General features: G+C 36.9%; 1 protein-coding gene across 2 annotated transcripts in view; it reads right to left on the bottom strand.

Annotated features, from left to right (window-relative positions):
• The window catches only part of TAOK1 (TAO kinase 1), a 169847-nt gene that overhangs the window by 27966 nt on the left and 120117 nt on the right, over window positions 1-21764 (bottom strand). For both annotated transcript variants that reach the window (XM_047707229.1, XM_047707228.1), the window contains 6 exons: window positions 18548-18715; window positions 16580-16783; window positions 13976-14110; window positions 5265-5501; window positions 3092-3220; window positions 1239-1442 (listed from right to left, as the gene is read on the bottom strand). In XM_047707229.1, the coding sequence (XP_047563185.1) occupies window positions 1239-1442; window positions 3092-3220; window positions 5265-5501; window positions 13976-14110; window positions 16580-16783; window positions 18548-18715 (1077 nt within the window). The remainder of the gene's footprint in view (window positions 1-1238; window positions 1443-3091; window positions 3221-5264; window positions 5502-13975; window positions 14111-16579; window positions 16784-18547; window positions 18716-21764) is intronic.

Here is a 21764-nt window from a genome sequence, read left to right as displayed (position 1 = left end):
TGCCTCTCACTCTCTCTCAAATAAATAAAATCTTAAAAAAAAAAAAAAAAGCTATTGCTGAATTATGCTCCAAAGGGCAGTATCAGTTTATACTTACTACTACTGCCCATCTCCCCATGTTAATAGCCTTTTGAATTATTCTCATCTAACTGATAAAACTTCTTTTAAAAAAGATTTATTTACTTTAGAGAGAGAGAAAGAGCACGTGAGTGAGCATGCATGTGCAAGAGCACAAGTGGGAGGGGTGGTAGGGCAGGCAGGGGAGGGGAGGCAACTCAAGCAGACTCTGAGCCCAGCCAAGCAGGGAGCCCTATGATGCAGAGCCTGACATGTGGCATCAACCCCATGACCCTGAGATCATGACCTGAGCCAAAACATAGTTGGGGGCTTAACCAACTGTGCTACCCAGGTGTCCCTCAACTGTTTTATTTTAAAATTCTTTAACTATCACTGAATTTGAACAGTTACACTGTACTTGAAGCTTATTTTATGCCACCTTGGAAATAAATTTATTTATGCTCATAGGTGTTCCTGATAATAAAAACAATTATTCTCATTGGGGTAAGAGTTTCTGCATTTGCCCAGTTAATAATTACATAGTTATAACAATGTATTAAATGGTAACACACAATTCATGGCACTCACTTCAGATCAAAAAGCATAAATTATTCAATTAATTTTCTCATTTAAAAGTTAATACTTCCTTCATTATTCATGGATTTAATATTTATTAAATAGTTAACACTGTATGCTTACTATGGGCCAAATAATAGGGATATAAAGACCTGAACAGAACCTGTGGCTTCATATAATTTCCATTCTAGCTGAGGAGAGAGATTCCCCCCCAAAAGTGTTTATGAGTAAGAAAAAGAAGTGCAAAGAAGAACATTTAAAGGGAGAAAGCAAGCAATATGGATTGAATATCTGGGAAAGAAGGATTTAGGCCAGGGAATTATGAGTACAAAGGTCTTGCAGCTGGGATGCCACAGATATATTTCTGATACCCCGTCATTTTTTTTTTTTTTTAAAGATTTTATTTATTTATTTGACAGAGAGAGATCACAAGTAGACGGAGAGGAAGGCAGAGAGAGAGAGAGAGGGAAGCAGGCTTCTTGCTGAGCAGAGAGCCCGATGTGGGACTCGATCCCAGGACCCTGAGATCATGACCTGAGCCGAAGGCAGCGGCTTAACCCACTGAGCCACCCAGGCACCCCTGATACCCCGTCATTTAAACATACCTCCCTCACAAGGTCCTGCTCTAAGTTATGGCGTCCAAGTAACATTCTTCTCTTAAAGCGACGGCATTCCAACTCTAGGTATTGCCTCTGTCGTCGTAGAAGATTAGCCTCTTCTTCTGCTTGGAAATGTTGTATATTCTCCTTCTGCTTTGAAAGCCACTCTTGTTTTTCTTTTTTGGGGGTGCTCTGGTTTTCATTCAGTTCCTGGCAACATAAAAAACTCAGTTCAAAATACATAAAAATTAACTACATGAATACAGTTAATGTAAAATTTGGTATCTAATAAATTTAAATAAAAGTATTTAACTTATGTTTGTTCTAGTGCTTAGGCAGGGCAATGACCTCAAGGAGGCAGGAAACAGTTTTCCTTTTTCTTGAGTGACCAGTGGTAAAGAGGAAAAGTACATTAGAAAACATGTATATCTTTTGGCTTAGCACAGCTACACTTAGGATGATTCAAAAAGCACACAATGATTGGTAAATGAAGTAAAACATATCTTTCTTTAAATCCTTCCCAAGAAGAGAGAGAAGGTAGTGCTTTCAGGTAAAAATCATATGTAAATTAAAATTAGGGCAAAAATACAGTTATGTTTCACTTGGTTATTAACATTCTAAACATCAAGTTTCTGGCAAGATTATGGATATACACAATATAAAAAACTTGGAAACTAAATGGAAAATCAACAAAACCATGGGAGAATAGAGACCTTTTTTATGAGTGGTATTTAATATTTAGCATTAATAGGGTGCCTGTGTGGCTCAGTGGGTTGGGCCTCTGCCTTTGGCTTGGGCCATGGTCTCAGCATCCTGGGATCTAGCCCAGCATGGCTCTCTGCTCAGCAGGGAGCCACCTTCCCCTTCTCACTCTGCCTGCCTCTCTGCCTACTTGTGATCTCTATCAAATAAATAAATAAAATCTTTAAAAAATATATTTAGCATTAATAAACACCAAACAAATAAAAACCAGTGCTTTTCTACAGTACTTTAAATATCATCTCAAAATCTACCTACATGAAAATGCATTTATATTGGGCAAGATGAGAACATTCATCATATACCCAATGAGACAAATCTTAGGATATTAATACTAGTATATCTTCAACCTAAAAAGCCTTCAATATTGCAGACAATACAAAAATACAGCCACCTTTTCTAAGTTGATTTTTCAGAGACTACTAACCTTATGGTCCTTCCTCTGTTATTCAAGAAAGAGACCAAGTCTTTGTAACTTAAGCTCATAAGATATTCAAACACATAAAAATAAAAAACACATAAATTAGTAGTTCCCAAATGAGGGTATATATGCCACCCAGGCGCCCCTAGAATGGTTTACTTTTAATGAAAGAAATGTGTGGCTTTTTTCTTTCTTTCTTTTTTCTTTTTTTTTTTTTTTTACAGCTCACATACTTTTATTTCTAATTAGACATTTACTTAATAAGTGCTTAGTAGGGGCACCTGGGTGGCTCAGTGAGTTAAAGCCTCTGCCTTTGGTTCAGGTCATGATTCAGGGTCCTGGGATCGAGCCCCGCATCGGGCTCTCTGCTCAGCAGGGAACCTGCTTCCCCCCTACCTCTCTCTGCCTACTTGTGATCTCTCTGTCAAATAAATAAAATCTTTAAAAAAAATAAGTGTTTAGTAAAGTTATTATGAATAAAATGACTTATGTTTTCAGGACATGATTCTTTTTACAGCTCCTCAATTGAGGATCTCAGTCATCAATGTCTTCATTCAAACCGATACAAGTTTCATGGTACAAACAACAAAAGAAAATTTATCTTCAAGGTTCTATGAGTTGAGCAACATTATGTACAATAAGCAGATAACTGCCTTGAAAATGTTTATATAATAAGTACCTCCTTAAGCTGTTCTTTTCGAAGTTTATATTCTCTTTTCTGGGACTCCAAAAAACTATTTAGTTCTTTCTTCTGTTGGGCCTGAATATGCTGCTGAAATTTTTTCTCCTCATTGGCCATCACTTTAGCCTATAGAAAATTTAAAAAATGGACCAAATTAGTTAAGTTGATAGATTCAAAGCAGCATTTGAATACACATTACCACAGATACCATTTTTTTCCCATGATCAAAAAAATCACCAACAAATTATTAATACTTATTACTCAGCACCCTATTTATTTTTATTTAAGTTTTTGGCAGTTAAAATATGGTGCAATATTGGTTTCTGATGTACTCAGCATCTTCATTAGAATTTCAGAGAACCAATAAAATGGAACTCATCTTTAAAATGTTGACCTTGTACAGGGTCAGAAGGTTTTCACCTTTTTTTTCTCCATTTAACAGGAGTATGTTCTCTTCCCAATAAAAAAAACAAACACACATTTATCTACAAATATAATTCAACCATGATTTATCTTGGTTGACCTCGAATATGAAATGGTTATTTTAAAACTTGACCTTTAATTTATATATTAAATAATATGAAAATATAAATATTAGACATATGTATCATTACTGTTTTTCCTTTTTTTTAAAAAACATTTTATTTTTTAGTAATATCTATATCGAACATGGGGATCAAACTTATAACTCCGAGATCAAGACTTGCATATTCCACCAACTCTTGCCAGCCAGGCACCCTTTATTTCTGATGATATATGCAATGTATAATCATTATAGAACATTAGGAAGTATAGTAAAACACAAAGAAGGAAAAAATATTACATGATTTGTAGCATGCACAGATAACCAATATAAACATTTTGGTGTATACCCTTCCTAATTTTTTCTATGAGGTATCTATTTCTTTAACAAATTTGTAATCATATTCTACATTCCATTTCATGAATGCTTTCCTAAATATATTAGTATCTACCTCTTAAGTTACTAAAAATACTACCCAATGACCAACAGGATAATTCTTTCACCTAATTATTTCAAAATCAAATGTTTATTTACACCATAAATTATTTTGCTAAATTCTCTACTATTGTATGAGTGGTTCTTTTTTTTCAGGGGGAGAGGAAGGTTGAACAGGGTAGCTATGATAAATAAGGCCTTAATGTGGACTAGCTAGACATATCTGAAGATATTCTGTGAATTTACTGAGAAGCTTACATTTTACTTGACAATGGGACTATCAAAATAAAATGAAACTGGGCGCCTGGTGGCTCAGTGGTTAGAGCCTCTGCCTTCGGCTCGGGTCATGATCTCAGGGTCCTGGGATCGAGTCCCGCGTCGGGCTCTCTGCTTGGCGGGGAGCCTGCCTCCTCCTGTCTCTCTCTGCCTGCCTCTCTGCTACTTGTGATCTGTCTCGTCAAATAAATTAAAAAAAAAAAAAAAATCTTAAAAAAAATAAAATAAAATGAAACTAATGGGACATCAAAAACCTTTATAAGAAAAGATTCACATAACAAGAATCCTAAAAAATTTGCTTTTATCATATACTAAAATGACCTTATTTATAAATAAACTAATGGGCTAAACCCTAATCTGAATCTCTTAATTTATAATCTTTTTAAAAATAATTTTTTATTTTTTTTATAAACGTATAATGTATTATTAGCCCCAGGGTAGAGGTCTGTGAATCGCCAGGTTTACACACTTCACCAGCACTCACCATAGCACATACCCTCCCCAATGTTTAATTTGTAATCTTTAATGTTCTCTCTATATTAATCTTCACTTATTCTTTGACATAAAAATGCTGCTATAAATTTAAGGGCAGTTTCCAAAAAATACATAGAAAAGGGAATCACGAATGATTTTGAGACCTGAACCATGTTACTAATAGTGATTTATCAACTCTTCAGATACCAGCGTCCTTGAAGCCCAGAACAGATGAATGAGAGACTTACCCACTGTGACACTATAAATCTAGCAAGTATTCAGGAAATAATCCCACGTCTATTGGTTCTCAGACTCAGTACCTGACATTATACATGTTACGCGTTCTCTCTCTCCAATTGATCTGCTTGGCTCTGGTGAACAGATACTCTAACATCAAATGTTATCTTGGTAATTCTGGGATGGTTACAAGCTAGACCAAATTAATAATACTGAATCAGCTACCTCTTTTTCCATAGCAGCCTGATGTTTCTTAATAAGTTTCTCCATTTCTGCAGCAAAATTGTTACGCTGAGTTTCAAGATCTTTGTCTAATCTGAGGCGATGTTCATCCATCTCAGCCTTTAGTTTATTTCCAGAGTCATCAATTGCTTTTGATGCTGCCCGCCTCATTCTCTTATAGCCAGACATCTGTTCTCTAAGCTCAGAGTCCTGCTCGTGTTCTTGCATTAGCCTTGTAACCTAGACATAAAAACCAATGGACAAAAAAGAACAAATAAGTAAAACATTTTTTTCAAAAGCATTTTAGATCACTCTGCCATTAACTAAGCAGGCAATTAATTTAAGAGATCCCAGTTAGCAGTTTTCAATTAATTTCAAGCAGGTATTTTAAAGAAATAGCTGATTCTAAAATTATATGGGAATATAAAAGAGCCAAGAATATCCAAAACATTCTTGAGGGGGGAAGAAAAAGTTGGAAGACATATACTTCAGCAATCAAAACAATGTGGTACTGGTATAAGGACAGACTGAATTGATCAAAGGAACAGAATAAAATCTAGAAAGAGACACACACATACTCAGTCAAGTGGATTTTCTACGAAAAATTCAGGTTAATTCAAAAAAGGGAAAGTGTTTTTTAATAAATCCTGCTGAAACAACTGTTCCCTGTAAAAAATAAATAAACAAACCCAATTCCTATATCACTCTATATTCAAAAATTAATTTGAAAAGAATGATTTGACCTCAACATAAAACTTAGAATCATAAAGCAAAAGAAGACATGGACTACTGTGTAAGCAAATATTTCCTGGATAGGACACAAAAGGCACTGGCTATAAAGAAAAAAATGTAATAGCCAAACTATGGCAAGAGTCCAAATGTCCATCAACTGATGAACTGGTAAAGAAAGTCAGTCTTTCTCTCTCTCTCTCTCTCTCACACACACACACGAATATTACTCAGCCGTCAAAGAGAATGAAATCTTGCCATTTGCAACAATGTGGATGGAGCCAGAGTGTATTACGCTAAGGAAAATAAGTCAGAAAAAGACAAATACCATATGATTTCACTCATATGTGGAATCTGGGAAAAAAAAACAGACGAATATATGGGAAAGGAAAAAAAAGAGAGAGAGGGAGGCAAACCATAAGAGACTCTTAAAACAGTAAACAAACCGAGGGTTGATAGAAGGACACGGGCAGGGGATAGGGTAAGCGGGTGACGGGCATTAAGGAGAACGATTGTTATGATGACCACTGAATGTTACATTTTAAGTGACGAATCACTATATTCTACTCCTGAAATCAATACTACACTATATGTTAACTAACTAGAATTTAAATAAAAATTTGGAAGACAAAAATGTATAAACTGATTTTTAAACTGAGCTGAAATTCACTCACAACCCCAAGATCAAGTCGCATGCTCTTCCAACCTAGCCAGCCAGGCATCCCTAAAATTAATCATTTTTAAAAAGATTTATTTATTTTAGAGAGAGCACACAAGTGTGTGAGGGAGTATGGGGAGGGGCAAAGAGAGAGGGAGAGAATCCTTAAGCAGACTCCCTGTTAAGTGTGGAGCCCAATGTGGGGCTGGATCATGACCTCAGCTGAAATCACAAGCTAGATCCTTAACCAAGTGAGCCACCCAGGCATCCCAAATTAAATCATTTCAAAGTGAACAACTCAATAACATTTAGTATATTCACAACGTTGTACAACTACCACCTTAATCTAATTACAAAACATTTTTATCATCTCAGAAAAAAATCCTATTCCCCATTCTCTCCTGGTAGCCACCAATTTATTGTCCAATTCTATGGATTCACATCTTTTTTGGATATTTCATATAGTCATATAATATGTGATCTTTTATGCCTGGCTTCCTTCATTTAGCATGTTTTCAAGGTTCATCCATGTTGTAGCAAGTATCAGTATTTCATTCCTTTTTATAGCTGAATAATATTCTATTGTATGAATATACCATAATTTATCATTCATCTGCTGATAGATATGGCTATTGTGAATAGTGCTGTTATGAACATGTGTGTGCATGTACTTGTTTGAGTACTACTTTTTGATTCTTTGGGTATATATGTAGGAATGGAATTGCTGAGTATATGATACTCTATGTTTAACTTTCTGAGGAATTGTCAACTGTTTCCCACAGAAGCTGAATCATATTACAATCATATTACATAAACACAATTACAATATTATTACACACATATTACCAGAAACATATAGGATCTCTCATTTTTCGTGTCCTCCAATAATTATTATTTTTCTTTCTTTTTTAAAGATTTATTTATTCGACATAGAGAGATCACAAGTAGGCAGAGAGGCAGGCAGAGAGAGGGAGAAGCAGGCTCCCCGCTGAGCAGAGAGCCTGATGTGGGTCTTGATCCCAGGACCCTGAGATCATGACCTCAGCTGAAGGCAGAGGCTTAACCCTCTGAGCCACCCAGATGACCCTAATTTTTCTTTTTTTTTTAAAAGCCATCCTAGTGGGTATGAGGTGGTCCCTCATTGTGGTTTTGATCTGCATTTCCCTAATAACTAATGATATTGAGCATCTTTTGTTGTGCTTGTTGGTCATTTGTTTATCTTTTCTGGAGAAATGTCTATTCAAGACCTTTATCCATTTTTTAAAGGGAGGAGGGGCAGAGAGAGAATCTTAAGCTGGCCCCACACCCAGCATGAGCCTAACACAGGGCTTGATCTCATATCACAACCCTGAGATCACGACCTGAGCTGAAATCAAGAGTTGCCACTTAACTGACTGAGCCACCCAGAATCGTGTGACTTTATGTATTTTATTACTATTCATTATTTGTTTTTTATGATTTATTTATTTGACAGAGCATAGAGCCAGACAGCACCAGTGGAGGGAAATGGCAGAGGGAGAGGGAGAACAGGCTCTGAACTGAGCAGGGAGCCCGACACAGGGCTCAATCCCAGGAACCTGGGATCCATGACCTGAGCTGAAGGCAGATGCTTACCCATCTGAGCCACCCAGATGCCCTATGCATTTTTTTTTTTAAAGATTTATTTATTTATTTGACAGAGAGAGATCACAAGCAGGCAGAGAGGCAGGCAGAGAGAGAGGAGGAGCAGGCTCCCCGCTGAGCAGAGAGCCCGATGCGGGGCTCGATCCCAGGACCCCGAGATCATGACCTGAGCCGAAGGCAGCGGCTTAACCCACTGAGCCAACCCAGGGCGCCCCGCCCCTATGCATTTTTTAAAAAAGCTTTATTTATTTTAGAGAGAGAGGGAGGAAAAGATAGAGACATGCAGGGAAGGGGCAGAGGGAGAGGAAGAATCCCAAGCAGACTCAGCGCTGAGTGGGAAGCAAAAGGCAGGGCTCAATCCCACTGTCCTGAGATGATGACTTTAGCTTAAACCAAGAGCTGGTCACTTAACCAACGGCACCCCACCCATGCACCCCCTGCTTTAATCCATTTTTTAAATAGATGGTTATAATTGGATTTTAAAACTAAAAAATTTTTAATTTTTCATCAAGTAGGAAAAGAACAGTAAATTACACATGAAGAAAAAATATTTGCAAGGTATATATGAGATAGAATACTATAACCAACTTTTATAAGGAACACCTACAAATCAGTATTAAAAAGATGAGTATCTGAATAAGAAATAAAGCAAAAGATGGGGCGCCTGGGTGGCTCAGTTAGTTAGGTGTCTGCCTTCAGCTTAGGTCATGATCTCAGGGTCCTGGGATGGACCCCGTGTTGGGCTCTCAGCTCAATAGACTGTCTACTTCTCGATACCCCTTTCTGCTCCTCCCCCACAGCTTGTGCTCTCTCTCTCTCTCTAATAAATAAAATCTTAAAAAAAAAAAAAAAAGAAAGAAGACAACAGACTTGACTACAATACTCCACTTAAAAAGTGGAGAATAGGGGCGCCTGGGTGTCTCAGTGGGTTAAAGCCTCTGCCTTCAGCTCAGGTCATGATCCCAGGGTCCTGGGATTGAGCCCCACATTGGGCTCTCTGCCTGGCGGGGAGCCTGCTTCCTCCTCTCTCTCTGCCTGCCTCTCTGCCTACTTGTGATCTCTGTCTGTCAAATAAATAAATAAAGTCTTTTTTTTTTTTTTTAAGATTTTATTTATTTGTCAGAGAGAGAGGAGAGCGAGCGAGCACAGGCAGACAGAATGGCAGGCAGAGGCAGAGGGAGAAGCAGGCTCCCCGCCAAGCAAGGAGCCCGATGTGGGACTCGATCCCAGGACGCTGGGACCATGACCTGAGCCGAAGGCAGCTGCTTAACCAACTGAGCCACCCAGGCGTCCCAATAAATAAAGTCTTAAAAAAAAAAAAAAAAAAAAAAGACAACACAAGAATAGACAATAAGCATGTGGAAAAGGACTTATAATGATTACCTCTTTAGTCCCAGAGAAATGCACAAATACTATGAAATTCCATTTCATACCACTAGAGTGGCTAAAATAAAAAAGACTGACAACACCAAATGTAGGAGAGTATGTAAACCAATTAAAACTTAAATACTGCTAAAACAAAACAAAATAAAACAAAACAAAACAAATGTATACACTGCTAATGGGCATGTAAATAGTACACCCATTTTGGAAAACTGTAAGATTCTTAGGAGGTTAAACATACACATACCCTACAACTCAGTTATTTTACCTTCAACATTTATCAACAAGAAATTAAAATACCATGTTCACATGAAGACTTGTACAAGAATGTTTATAGCAATCTTACATGCCCAAAGAGTAATCAAACCAAATGTTCATCGATAAAGAATGGGTAAAAAAAATTACACATTCACACAAGGGAAAACTACTTATAGTAATAAAAAAGAATGAACTTTGGTGTGCCTGCATGACTTAGTTGGTTTAAGGGTCTGCCTTCAGGGGTTGCCTGGGTGCTTCAGTGGGTTAAAGCCTCTGCTTTCAGCTCGGGGTCATGATCTCAGGGTCCTGGGATCGAGTCCTACATCGGGCTCTCTGCTCAGTGGGGAGCCTGCTTCCCCCTCTTTCTTTCTGCCTCTCTGCCTACTTGTGATCTCTGTCAAATAAATAAATAAATAAAATCTTAAAAAAAAAAAAAAGGGCGGGGGGGATCTGCCTTCAGCTCAGGCTGGGAACAAGCCCTGCATCAGGCTCTCTGCTCAGTGGGGAGTCCGCTTCTCCCTCTCCCTCTGCTCCTCCCTCAGCTCCTGTTCCCTCTCTGTCTCTAATAAATAAATAAAATCTTAAAAAAAAATGAATGAACTTTAATGAACACAAGACTGATAAATTTCAAAAACATTAAGTTGAGCAAAATAAGCCAGATACAAAAAAGTACATTCTATGATTCCCTTTATATGAAACCCAAACAGTTAAAACTAGTAAGAGTGAAGAGACAGAAAATGGTGTTCATGGAAGTGGAAAATGACTAAGTGGGGGCAGGGTATGAAGGAAACCTATTGTGATGACTAGAAATTTTACATCTCTTTTTTTTTTTTTAAGATGATGGATAACTAAGGCAAAAGCCATTGTAAAAACTCTTCAAATTGAATACCTAATATCGATTTATTATATGAAAACAGCCCAAGGCAGAAGAAAGAATGAGTTACGGTACATGGTAGTTATACTGAGTGTTACAGTATAGTTATCTTATACATAAATCTACACACACTCTCAATGTTTTATCTGAAATAGAATTACTAGGTTTAAGAATATGGATCTTAAACTTTCTAAATCCGTAATTTAAGAAGTGTCCTTAAGAAAAGGGAACCCTGGGGGCACCTGGGTGGCTCAGTGGGTTAAGCCACTGCCTTCGGCTCAGGGCGTGATCTCGGGGTCCTGGGATCAAGCCCCACATCGGGCTCTCTGCTCAGCGGGGAGCCTGCTTCTCCCTCTCTCTCTGCCTGCCTCTCTGTCTACTTGTGATCTCTCTCTCTGTCGAATAAAAAAATTTAAAAAATTAAAAAAAAAAAAAAAAAGAAAAGGGAACCCTGTATACTGTTGGTAAGAATGCAAACCAGTGGTAACTACTGTGGGAAACAGTATGGAAGGTTCTTCAAAAAATTAAAGTACAAACACAAATGATCTATTAATTCCACTACTGGGTTTTTACTCAAGAATAGAAAACACTGGGGCACCTGGGTTGCTGCATTGGGTAAGCGTCCAACTCTTGAAGTCGGCTTAGGTCATGATCTCAGGGTTTTAAGATCAAGCCCTGTATCAGGCTCTGTGCTGGGCAGAGAAGTCTGCTTAAGATTCTCTCTCCCTCTCCTTCTGCCCCTCCCGTCACTCCATCTCTTTTTAAAAAAAAAAAAAAAAAAAAAAGGAAGAAAAGAAAACAGGAGAGAGTGGGAGGAAGAAAGAGAAAAAAGAAATAGAAAACACTACTTTGAAAAGATACACGAACCCATATGTTCACTGAAGTATTAATTTATAATAGTCAAGGTATGGAAGCAACCCAAGGGTCCATCAGTAAATGCATGGATAAAGCCCATGTGGTATATATATACACAATGGAATATTGCCATAAAAAAGGAGATCTTGCCATGTGCAACAACATGAATAAACTTGGAGGGTATTATGCTAAGTGAAATAAGTCAGAAAGAGAGAAACAAATACCCTATGATTTCACTTACATGTGGAATCCAGAATACAAATGAACGAACAAACAAACAAAAATAAAAACTCTTAAAATACACAAAACAAACTGGTGGATGGTGGGATGGATGAAATAAATGATGGGGATTAAGAGGTACAAACTTCCAGTTATGAAATAAATAAGTTATGGAGATGAAAAGTATAGCACAGGGAATACAGTCAATAATACAATTTGTAATGGGACAGATGATGACTACCCTTATTGTGCTGAGCACTGATAATGCAGAGAATTGTCCAATCTCTATGTTATATACCTAAAACTAAAATAACACTGTATGTCAACTATACTTAAAAAAAAAAAAAAAGTGTGGGCATCTGGGTGGCTCAGTGGGTTAAAGCCTCTGCCTTCGGCTCAGGTTGTATTCCCAGGGTCCTGGGATCGAGCCCCACATCAGGCTCTCTGCTCAGCAGGGAGCCTGCTTCCTCCTCTCTCTTTCTCTGCCTGCCTCTCTGCCTACTTGTGATTAAAATCTTTAAAAAAAAAAAAAAAAAAAAAAAAGTGTATCCTTAAATAATTTGAGGGAGCCAGAAACTGGGACAGAGTGTTTGAGAAACATTTAATATATGCCAAGTCACAAAGTCACATGAATTGGCGTCTCTCTAGGTCATACCTCTTTAGGTATTTATTAAAATAGTCATGAAAAAACCATCAAGCAATCTTTGCCACTTGCTCTGTTCAAAAAGTTATTTACATGTTGCAGAATAGCAGAAATGACCTGATTCCTCAGGATGGGAGATGGCATTCTTGAACCCATGTCATATAGAGTCATGGGCCATTGCATGGGATTTATAAAATCAGCTTATGCAGTTGGTAATTCAGAAACTTTTTTTCTCAGATATATCTTTTATACTTCCTGTCATATTTTTTAACAATCTACTTTTCCTATGATATCTTAATTTCTTTTTATCCCTAGTATTCTTTATCATGTGTTGGTCCTACTTTTTTTGACTAATCAGAGTAGTATGCAGCCTGCTAAAATAACATCCTTAATAATGGATACATAATCTATTTTTGTAAAGTAATCTCTACACCCAATGTGGGACTCAAACTCACACCCCTAAGATTAAGGGTCATATGTTTACCAAGTGAGCAAGTCACACACCCCCCCAATAATCCATTTTATTATTTTTTTGGGAAACCAGAAGAACTACATTTTGAATACATTAAATTGAATTACTTGCTATTTCCCAAACATTTCTCCTCATTCCCTCACTTTGGTTAGCTTCAGTATTTCTTTACTGTTAATTCTTTTTTTTTTTTTTAAAGATTTTATTTATTTATTTGACAGAGAGATCACAAGCAGGCAGAGAGGCAGGCAGAGAGAGAGGAGGAAGCAGGCTCCCCGCTGAGCAGAGAGCCCGATGCGGGGCTAGATCCCAGGACTCTGAGATCATGACCTGAACTGAAGGCAGCGGCTTAACCCACTGAGCTACCCAGGCGCCCCATCTTTACTGTTAATTCTTATATAGAAATAACATTTATCCTCCTCTCTGTGCCTAAAACCAACAACTATTAAAAGCTCCAATAATTTGTTTTCTTTTTTGTTATTTTTTAAAAGACTTTATTTATTTGAGAGAGACAGCATGAGTGTGAGCAGACAGGGAAGGAGAGAGAGAGAGAGGGAAAGAATCTCAGGCAGACTTCACGCTGAATGCAGAACCCCACTTGCGGCTTGATCTCAACACCCTAAGATTATGAGCTGAGCTGAAACCAAGAGTGGGATCCTTGACTGACTGAGCCATCCAAGACAGGCCTAAACAATCTGTTTCCTAAATATTTCTTTTATGCCCCAAATCAAAAGTAATGTGAACTCCTATTTAGTACCTTCCAGCCCTCTTAAGTATTTGATATATTCTAACACAATGGTTCTTTGTGTATATTTTGAAGACATCACTAGTTTAACATCTCAGCCTATTCTGTCTATCTTTCTTGTAAGAGGCACTTAAATGTTGAATGAGTATTTTGCAAAATAAACCCCAAATACAAAAAAAATAAGATATAGTTGTACTTCAGTACAGGTGCCACAGTCCAATATGAAAAATGTATTTCTAATTCAGGGGAAGAACATACCAGTGATGCCGTCCGTATAGTAGCAAAGTGTTCTCGATTACGATAGTGTGATTTATGACGAGACACTTGTGGCGGAGATTGTGGATCTGATGCTCTTGTTCTAGGCTCTCCCTCTTCTCTGTAATTTTCTTCCTCCTAGGCAAAGAAAGAAATAATACTATTGAACAAATACGGCTAACTTGAACTTTCAAGAAAATTTAAAGATAACTTGATCAATTTATCTTAAAGACATAATTTTAAAAAGAACAAAAACTGTGAATGCCAGCATTTTATTTTCAACACAATTAGAATCAGGAAACATCACTCTCTCAGTATATGAAACAGCAAACCGATTTAGGATCAGGAAATTTATCAGGTTAGATCTATATCCTACTTACTATATAGAAAATGGAAAAGCTTAGTAATTTAAACAACAGTAAAAAAAAATTATCCTAATGCTCTTAGGTTTTCAAAGCAATAATATATCTTAAAAAAACCTTTTTAATTCTTCTATCATTTGTCCAAATAATCAAAAAATAACTAAAAATTTTAATAACTGGTCTTTCCTTATATGTCTTAGTTTATTAACTGAAGAGGAAGTGAATTAAGTAGCAACAACTGATTATGAGAATAATCTTTTTTACTGCTGCTTCTATTGCCTAAGTACATAAAAATTAAACATGATTTTGCCCTGAAGAATACTACTATATAACTAAGTTGTTCTTAATGACTTTTTGTGTGAGTGTAGAACATATATAATATGAAATTTTCCATTTCAACCATTTTAAATGTACAATTCATTGGCATTAATTATATTTCCAATGTTGTACAAAGCACCACCATTTCCAAAACATTTCCATCACCCAAATAGAAACTGTATCTGCTGACAAAAATTCTCCATTTTATCCTCTACTCAGGTCCTGGTAACCACTAATCTATTCTGTGTCTCTATGAATTGCCTTTTCTGATATTTCATGTAAGTGGAATTATGCAGTATTTGTCCTTTTGCATATGGCTTAATATCACTTAGCATAACATTACATTTTTAGCATAACATCTCAAGGTTCACTCATGTTACAGTATGTATCAGAATTTCATTTTTTTTTCATAGCTGAATAATACTCCCTTATATGCATATCTGATAGTTTATTTATCTATTCATCTGCTGATTAACCCTTGGGTTAGATCTACCTGTTAGCTCTTGTGCCTAGTAGGTTTTTAGGTAATACTGCAAGCTTTGAAGTTAAGAAGTATTCCTATTGGTTGCTAAAAACAAGTTACCTGACTTTCAAAATATATATTTTTAGATTTATTTATATATTTGACACAGAGAAAGAGATCACAAGTAGGCAGAGAGGCAAGAAGAGAGAGAGGAGGAAGCAGGCTCCCCGCCCAGCAGAGAGCCTGATGTGGGGCTTGATCCCAGGACCCTGAGATCATGACCTGAGCCGAAGGCAGAGGCTCAACCCACTGAGCCACCCAGGTGCCCCTCAAAATATTTTCAAGTGGGCGCCTGGGTGGCTCAGTGGGTTAAGCCGCTACCTTCGGCTCAGGTCATGATCTCAGGGTCCTGGGATCGAGTCCCGCATCGGGCTCTTTGCTCAGCAGGGAGCCTGCTTCCCTCTCTCCCTCTCTGCCTGCCTCTTTGTCTACTTGTGATCTCTCTCTGTCAAATAAATAAATAAAATCTTTAAAAAAAAATTTTTCAAGAAAATTAAAAATTTTGCACTCAGAAGTGTGAAGAACACTGTAGCAAAACCCTTATTTCTTAAACCCCAAATTTACAATTATCGGCAATTACATTCAGTTTATTTTATTTTATTTTTAAATATTTTATTTATTTATTTGATAGAGAGATAAATCACAAGTAGGCAGAGAGGCAGTCAGAGAGAAAGGAGGAAGCAGGCTCTCCGCTGAGCAGAGAGCCTGATGCGGGCCTCGATCCCAGGACTCTGGGATCATGACCTGAGCCAAAGGCAGAGGCTTTAACCCACTGAGCCACCCAGGCGCCCTTCAGTTTTATTTTAAGATATAAACATTATGGACAGTACAAGTCACTTTTGATCATTACCCTCATAACCCTTTTTCTTAAAAGACAACCATGGGGCGCCTGGGTGGCTCAGTCAGTTGAGCGGCTGCCTTCGGCTCAGGTCATGATCCCGGACTTTTGGGATCGAGTCCCGCATCGGGCTCCCGGCTCCTTGGGGAGTCTGCTTCTCCCTCTGACCTTCTCCTCTTTCATGCTCTCTCTCATTCATTCTCTCTCAAATAAATAAATAAAATATTAAAAAAAAAAAAGACAACCATTATCATGACTTTCATGTGTATACTTAACTATTTTTAAACACTATATTTTTCATGAAACTAACTTCAAATTATATATTAACACAGTGTTGCTATATTTCTTTCTTCTATGATTTTTAAAATATCCTTTTTATATTCTTAAAACATTAGTTTCCCAAATGCAGACATTATACTGGGAAAATAAGCTTAATGCCACTTTAAAATAAGTTAGCTAATTATGTTCCAAACTTCTGAAACATCCAAGAGAATCTCCAAACTAATCAGTTGAAGAAAATTATTTACCAAAGTTGAAATTTATTTTACTGAAATGCAAATACTCACAGGTTTTAAATGGATGACAGAACTATTAGACATCACTGTGTGGTCTCCTTCCATCATATCCAGCTCACTCTTGTCATCTGAGGCATCTGGAAGACTGTTAACACTACTACTTTGGCTACTGGCGCTGATGGACATGCTGGGAATAGACTGATTACTTCCAACACTATTCACTGTTCCTGTCCGGCCAACACCATGATCTTGTTCCTAAGGGAAAAGAGAACTAGGTTCAAATATCTGTATCTCTTTTGAAATTGCTAATTATAATCACCTATCACGCTGCTTAGCACACAATCTTTAGAAAGAAATTTAAAGGTCTAACATGAGAAATTTCCTCTATTTGCCAAGACCAGGAAGTCTACCAACTGAAACACAAACAAATAAAAATAATTAACAAGTGAATAACAAAAAGCCCAACTGTGTCAAAAATTTAGTTCATCAGTTATGGGTTATTTCCAAAGTATAGCATTTTCTCTAAATTGTTTGACATTTTCTGAAATCCATTTCTACCACACATTTCATGAGATATATATATGGAGATATTCTGGTCATTTCTCAGTAATTCCCATGGTTAAAACAAACCCCAATCTTTTTTCAATCCTATAAATAACCACTTTTAGTTGTTATTGTTGTTAGAGAGTGCTGGCATGCACATGCAATCAGGGTGGAAGAGGCAGAAAAACAGGGAGAGAGAGAATCTCAAGCAGGTTCCACATGAGAGCTCGAGGCAGCATCTTAATTCCACGACCTTGATCATGACCTGAGCCAAAATCAAGAGTGTGAGGCTTAACTAACTGAGCTACAAGGTGCCTCTTAGTTGTTATTTTTTAAGGAAGACTAAGTATATTTTCCTTCTTGAGAAAATATTCTCTGGCCTACCCTTTTTACTTTTTGTAAATTAAAAATTGCATATTACCTATACATTTAATCACACTCATAAAAATGCTTTTATGAAGTAACCAGGCAAGCCATGGTATCCAGGCACCAACATTTCAGTAGTCTTACCATACCAAGATTCTGTAAGATATGGAGAATTTCATAAAGACATATGGTGCATATATACATATATATAAAGTATAAATATATATATGTATTTTTCTTACATCCTAGCCTAAAAGAGATGCTATTATATATTTAACTGCATTAGAATTTTATTAGTTTTACTTTATTGAAATATTTTATATATCTAAAAAAGCTCAATTTTCTTTTCTTTCTTTCTTTTTTTTTTTTTTTAAGATCTATTTACTTCAAAGAGAGAGTGAGTGTGGCTGGGGTGTGGTTAGCTAGAGGGACAGAGAATCCCAAGCAGACTGCACAAACTGTTGAGCCATACACAGGGCTCAATCTCATGATCCTGAGATCATGACCTGAGCCAAAACCAAGAGCTGATGCTTAACTGACTGCCCTACCCTTATTACCCTCAAAATAATTTTCTAATGATTACTGTATGAACTAAAAAACAAAAACAAAACTGAAGTTAAGAAAGTCTTATATTTCACAGTTCATTAATTGTGTAGCACTATTAAAAAAGAAAAGTAAATAACTATTACTCCTGGTCTCAGAACGCAAAGTGATCGCTCACTGGAAAGCAATTATTATTATTTTTAAATATTTTATTTACTTATTTGACAAAGAGAGATCACAAGCAGGCTCCCTGCTGAGCAGATAGCCCAATGCGGGGCTCGATTCCAGGACCCTGAGATCATGACCTGAGCCAAAGGCAGAGGCTTAACCCACTGAGCCACCCAGGCGTCCCTGGAAAGCAATAAAAAAAAAAAAAATCAAAAAATCCTGACAGGAGCGAAGAAAACTGAAAATATTTAGAGTAAAAAAGATAGTTATAGGACCAGTGTTAAGAAAACATAATCTGGGAAGCACTAATACAAAACATTCATGGCAAGACAAGTTGCACAAGGAAAGAAGCTAATAAAGAAGCAAAGCTCAATATCTGAATCATTTCTAACTTATTACCTCCTCTTCTTCCTGTGCTTCTACTGCTGGTCCATTATGTGCCTCCTGGAAAAGGAGTTTCTTCATCTTTCGATACTGCAGATTGTCCAGCTCTCTTACTGCATCCTTTGTCCTTTGAATGAGATCTATTAACACTGTTTCAGGACGCTCACGAAGAACAAACATGTGCTAGATAAGAACAGAAAGTAAAAGTCAGGTGGAAGCCTATTTATTTTTTCAATTAGTACAAATGTACCCCTTTCCCATAAGTAATCATGATAGATAACACATATAATCTATAGCTATCTAATTCTATTAGAGTTTTGACTTCTTGTATTTACCAAACTGTCATCTCCGGGCATACACTTTGGGCATACATAACTACCCCTGTACATTTATGGAAATATGATACCTTTGTTGATCAACTGAAAAAGCAACACTGAAATAATCAGAGTCTAATTAAACACTAATAATTAAGTCTAATTAGAGACCTAAATAAGGGCTAAATAAAGGTTTACATATTCTTAGAACTGATTTCATAGAAAAGGTATGTTCAATTCTGGGTTGTATTAGGTTTCAACTGGAATGTATTTCTGGTGAATTATGTAACATAAACTTGGATATTATAAGAAGTTCCTTCAGATGTTGGATAAACAATACTCTATAACTACCAGTTACTTAAAAGACATTATATTATTAGTGATTTTTACCACTAACATTTAATAAGCATAACCTTATCTAATACAGAAAAATAGAACAATTCTACCATCAGAATAATCCATATTTTGACTTCTTTTTTTTTTTTTTAAGATTTTATTTATTTATTTATTTGACAAAGAGACAGATCACAATTAGGCAGAGAGGCAGGCAGTGAGAGAGAGGGAAGCAGGCTCCCTGCTGAGCAGAGAGCCTGATGTAGGACCCCTGGGATCATGACCTGAGCCAAAGGCAGAGGCTTTAACCCACTGAGCCACCCAGGCGCCCCTTGACTTCTTTTTTTTTTTTTTAAGATTTTATTTATTTATTTATTTGACAAAGAGACAGATCACAATTAGGCAGAGAGGCAGGCAGTGAGAGAGAGGGAAGCAGGCTCCCTGCTGAGCAGAGAGCCTGATGTAGGACCCCGGGGATCATGACCTGAGCCAAAGGCAGAGGCTTTAACCCACTGAGCCACCCAGGCGCCCCTTGACTTCTTTCTTTTTTTTTTTTTTTTAAGATTTTATTTATTTATTTGACAGAGAGAGGTCACAAGTAGACAGAGAGGCAGGCAGAGAGAGAGAGAGAGAGAGAGAGAGAGAGAGAGAAGCAGGCTCCCTGCCGAGCAGAGAGCCCGATGTGGGACTCGATCCCAGGACCCTGAGATCGTGACCTGAGCCGAAGGCAGCGGCTTAACCCACTGAGCCACCCAGGCGCCCCGACTTATTTCTTTACAGAAATTTTCTATGTATAAATTTTGTTCTGTGGCACATAGCATACAGATTGCAGAAAGACACCTTTTGCCTTGAGTTCTGAGATGTACTTGAATTCTTATAATACTTTTATAATTTTTTAGATATATTTATAATTTATAGAATATAAATTTATAATTTTTATAATTCTTATAATACTTTTACCTTTGTAATTTAAATTTCTTTAAAGAATTTTTTCTTTTGCCTTTTGATATTTTAATTATTCAAAAAACTTTTTTTTTTTTTTAACTTAGCTCCTTTTTTTTTCAAGTTGCCTCCATGCTGGGCATGAATTCATGGGGCTTGAACTCATGACCCTGAGAGATCAAACCTGAGCTGAGATCAAGAGTCGGATGCTTAACCGACCAAGCCACCCAACATCTTTTTATTTAGCTTTCTGGCTCTGCACTTGTACCTTCAACACTTTCACAACAATTTTCTGCTCCTTAATAAGGAAAGCACACTTGATCCTGTCATGAACACACTTAGCACACAAGGAACCCTCACAGGCTCCACTGACGTCTTTTTTGTTTTAGATGACCTTATAAGAACTAGGGTGTCACAGCACAAACTACTCAAAGTCCACCTGGGAGTACAACACATGTGCATTTGGGTGTTTTTCCAACTTTCTTGGTATAAAGGTAAATGATTCTATTACCAGGGGTTCAGGACAACCTAGTTTTGTTAGACACTGTATTGGCCTGACCATTCTGAATGCCTATGGATGCCATTCCCTCAAGAGGAAAAAGCTTCTCTACAGAATTTTAACTATACGATATTTTATTCTACTATCATTGTCATAAGTATTATTTCAAATTCATAAACATAATGTCTATGGATTACTTCATCAAATATTTATGCTAAAATCATTTAACCATTACTCTACTTCTGGACAGTTATTTCCAATTTTTAATTCTTTTTTTTTTTTAAGATTTTATTTATTTATTTGAGAGAGAAAGAGAGCTAGAAGCAGACTTCCCACTGAGCAGGGGCCTGATGCTGGGCTCAATCCCAGGACCCTGGGATCATGACCTCAGCTGAGGGCAGATGCTTAATTGACTGAGCCACCCAGGCGCCCCATCAATTTTTAATTCCAAGATAGCTTCATACATTTAAATTTTTTTCTATCAACTCTTCTTATGATAAACTGCAACAGAAATATAATTAGGCCAAAGGGAAAGAAGTACTTAATAGATAATTCCTTATCATTTTCAATTTCCTGCTATAAACCAGGAAAATTAATACTGTAGGCAGACTTGGGATCTAATCACCAAATATCTGGCCCTGGTGGGTTGGGTTATTACCAAAACAGTTTCTTTTGCTTATATAAAGCAAGTGTAAGAAGCCAGTCAGATTTTTTTCTTTTTCCTGAGCCTTAGCTTGGTATGTATCACCATTTATGATACTCAATCTTCTTACCTAAAAATAATACATCTTAAATTTCTAAGTTTGATAGTTTTCTACATACAGATCTTGCTTATTTATCACTAATATAATTCCTAGCTATACTAAACATTTAGCTGCTATCTATTATGAGTACCTATTTATTCAGGCTTTCATTTCTGAGACTATGAACGAGTTCACTACCTAGAATCCCACAAGTATTACTAAAATTCTACTGTTCTTCTACATACTGTGGTTGCAAATACTACTACACATACACACACACACACACACACACGATCTTTTCAATTTCTTTGTATCTTTAACTGACATGTACTCATGAAAATAAACTGAAACTCTCTGAAGTTCTAACACATTCATGTAAAATAGTCTATTTAAATCTTATA

This window comes from Lutra lutra, chromosome 16 (genome assembly GCF_902655055.1).
Source record: "Lutra lutra chromosome 16, mLutLut1.2, whole genome shotgun sequence".
NCBI classification, from domain to species: domain Eukaryota; kingdom Metazoa; phylum Chordata; class Mammalia; order Carnivora; family Mustelidae; genus Lutra; species Lutra lutra.
Note: the sequence above shows the minus strand (reverse complement) of the source record. Positions and strands in the feature narration are given on the sequence as shown.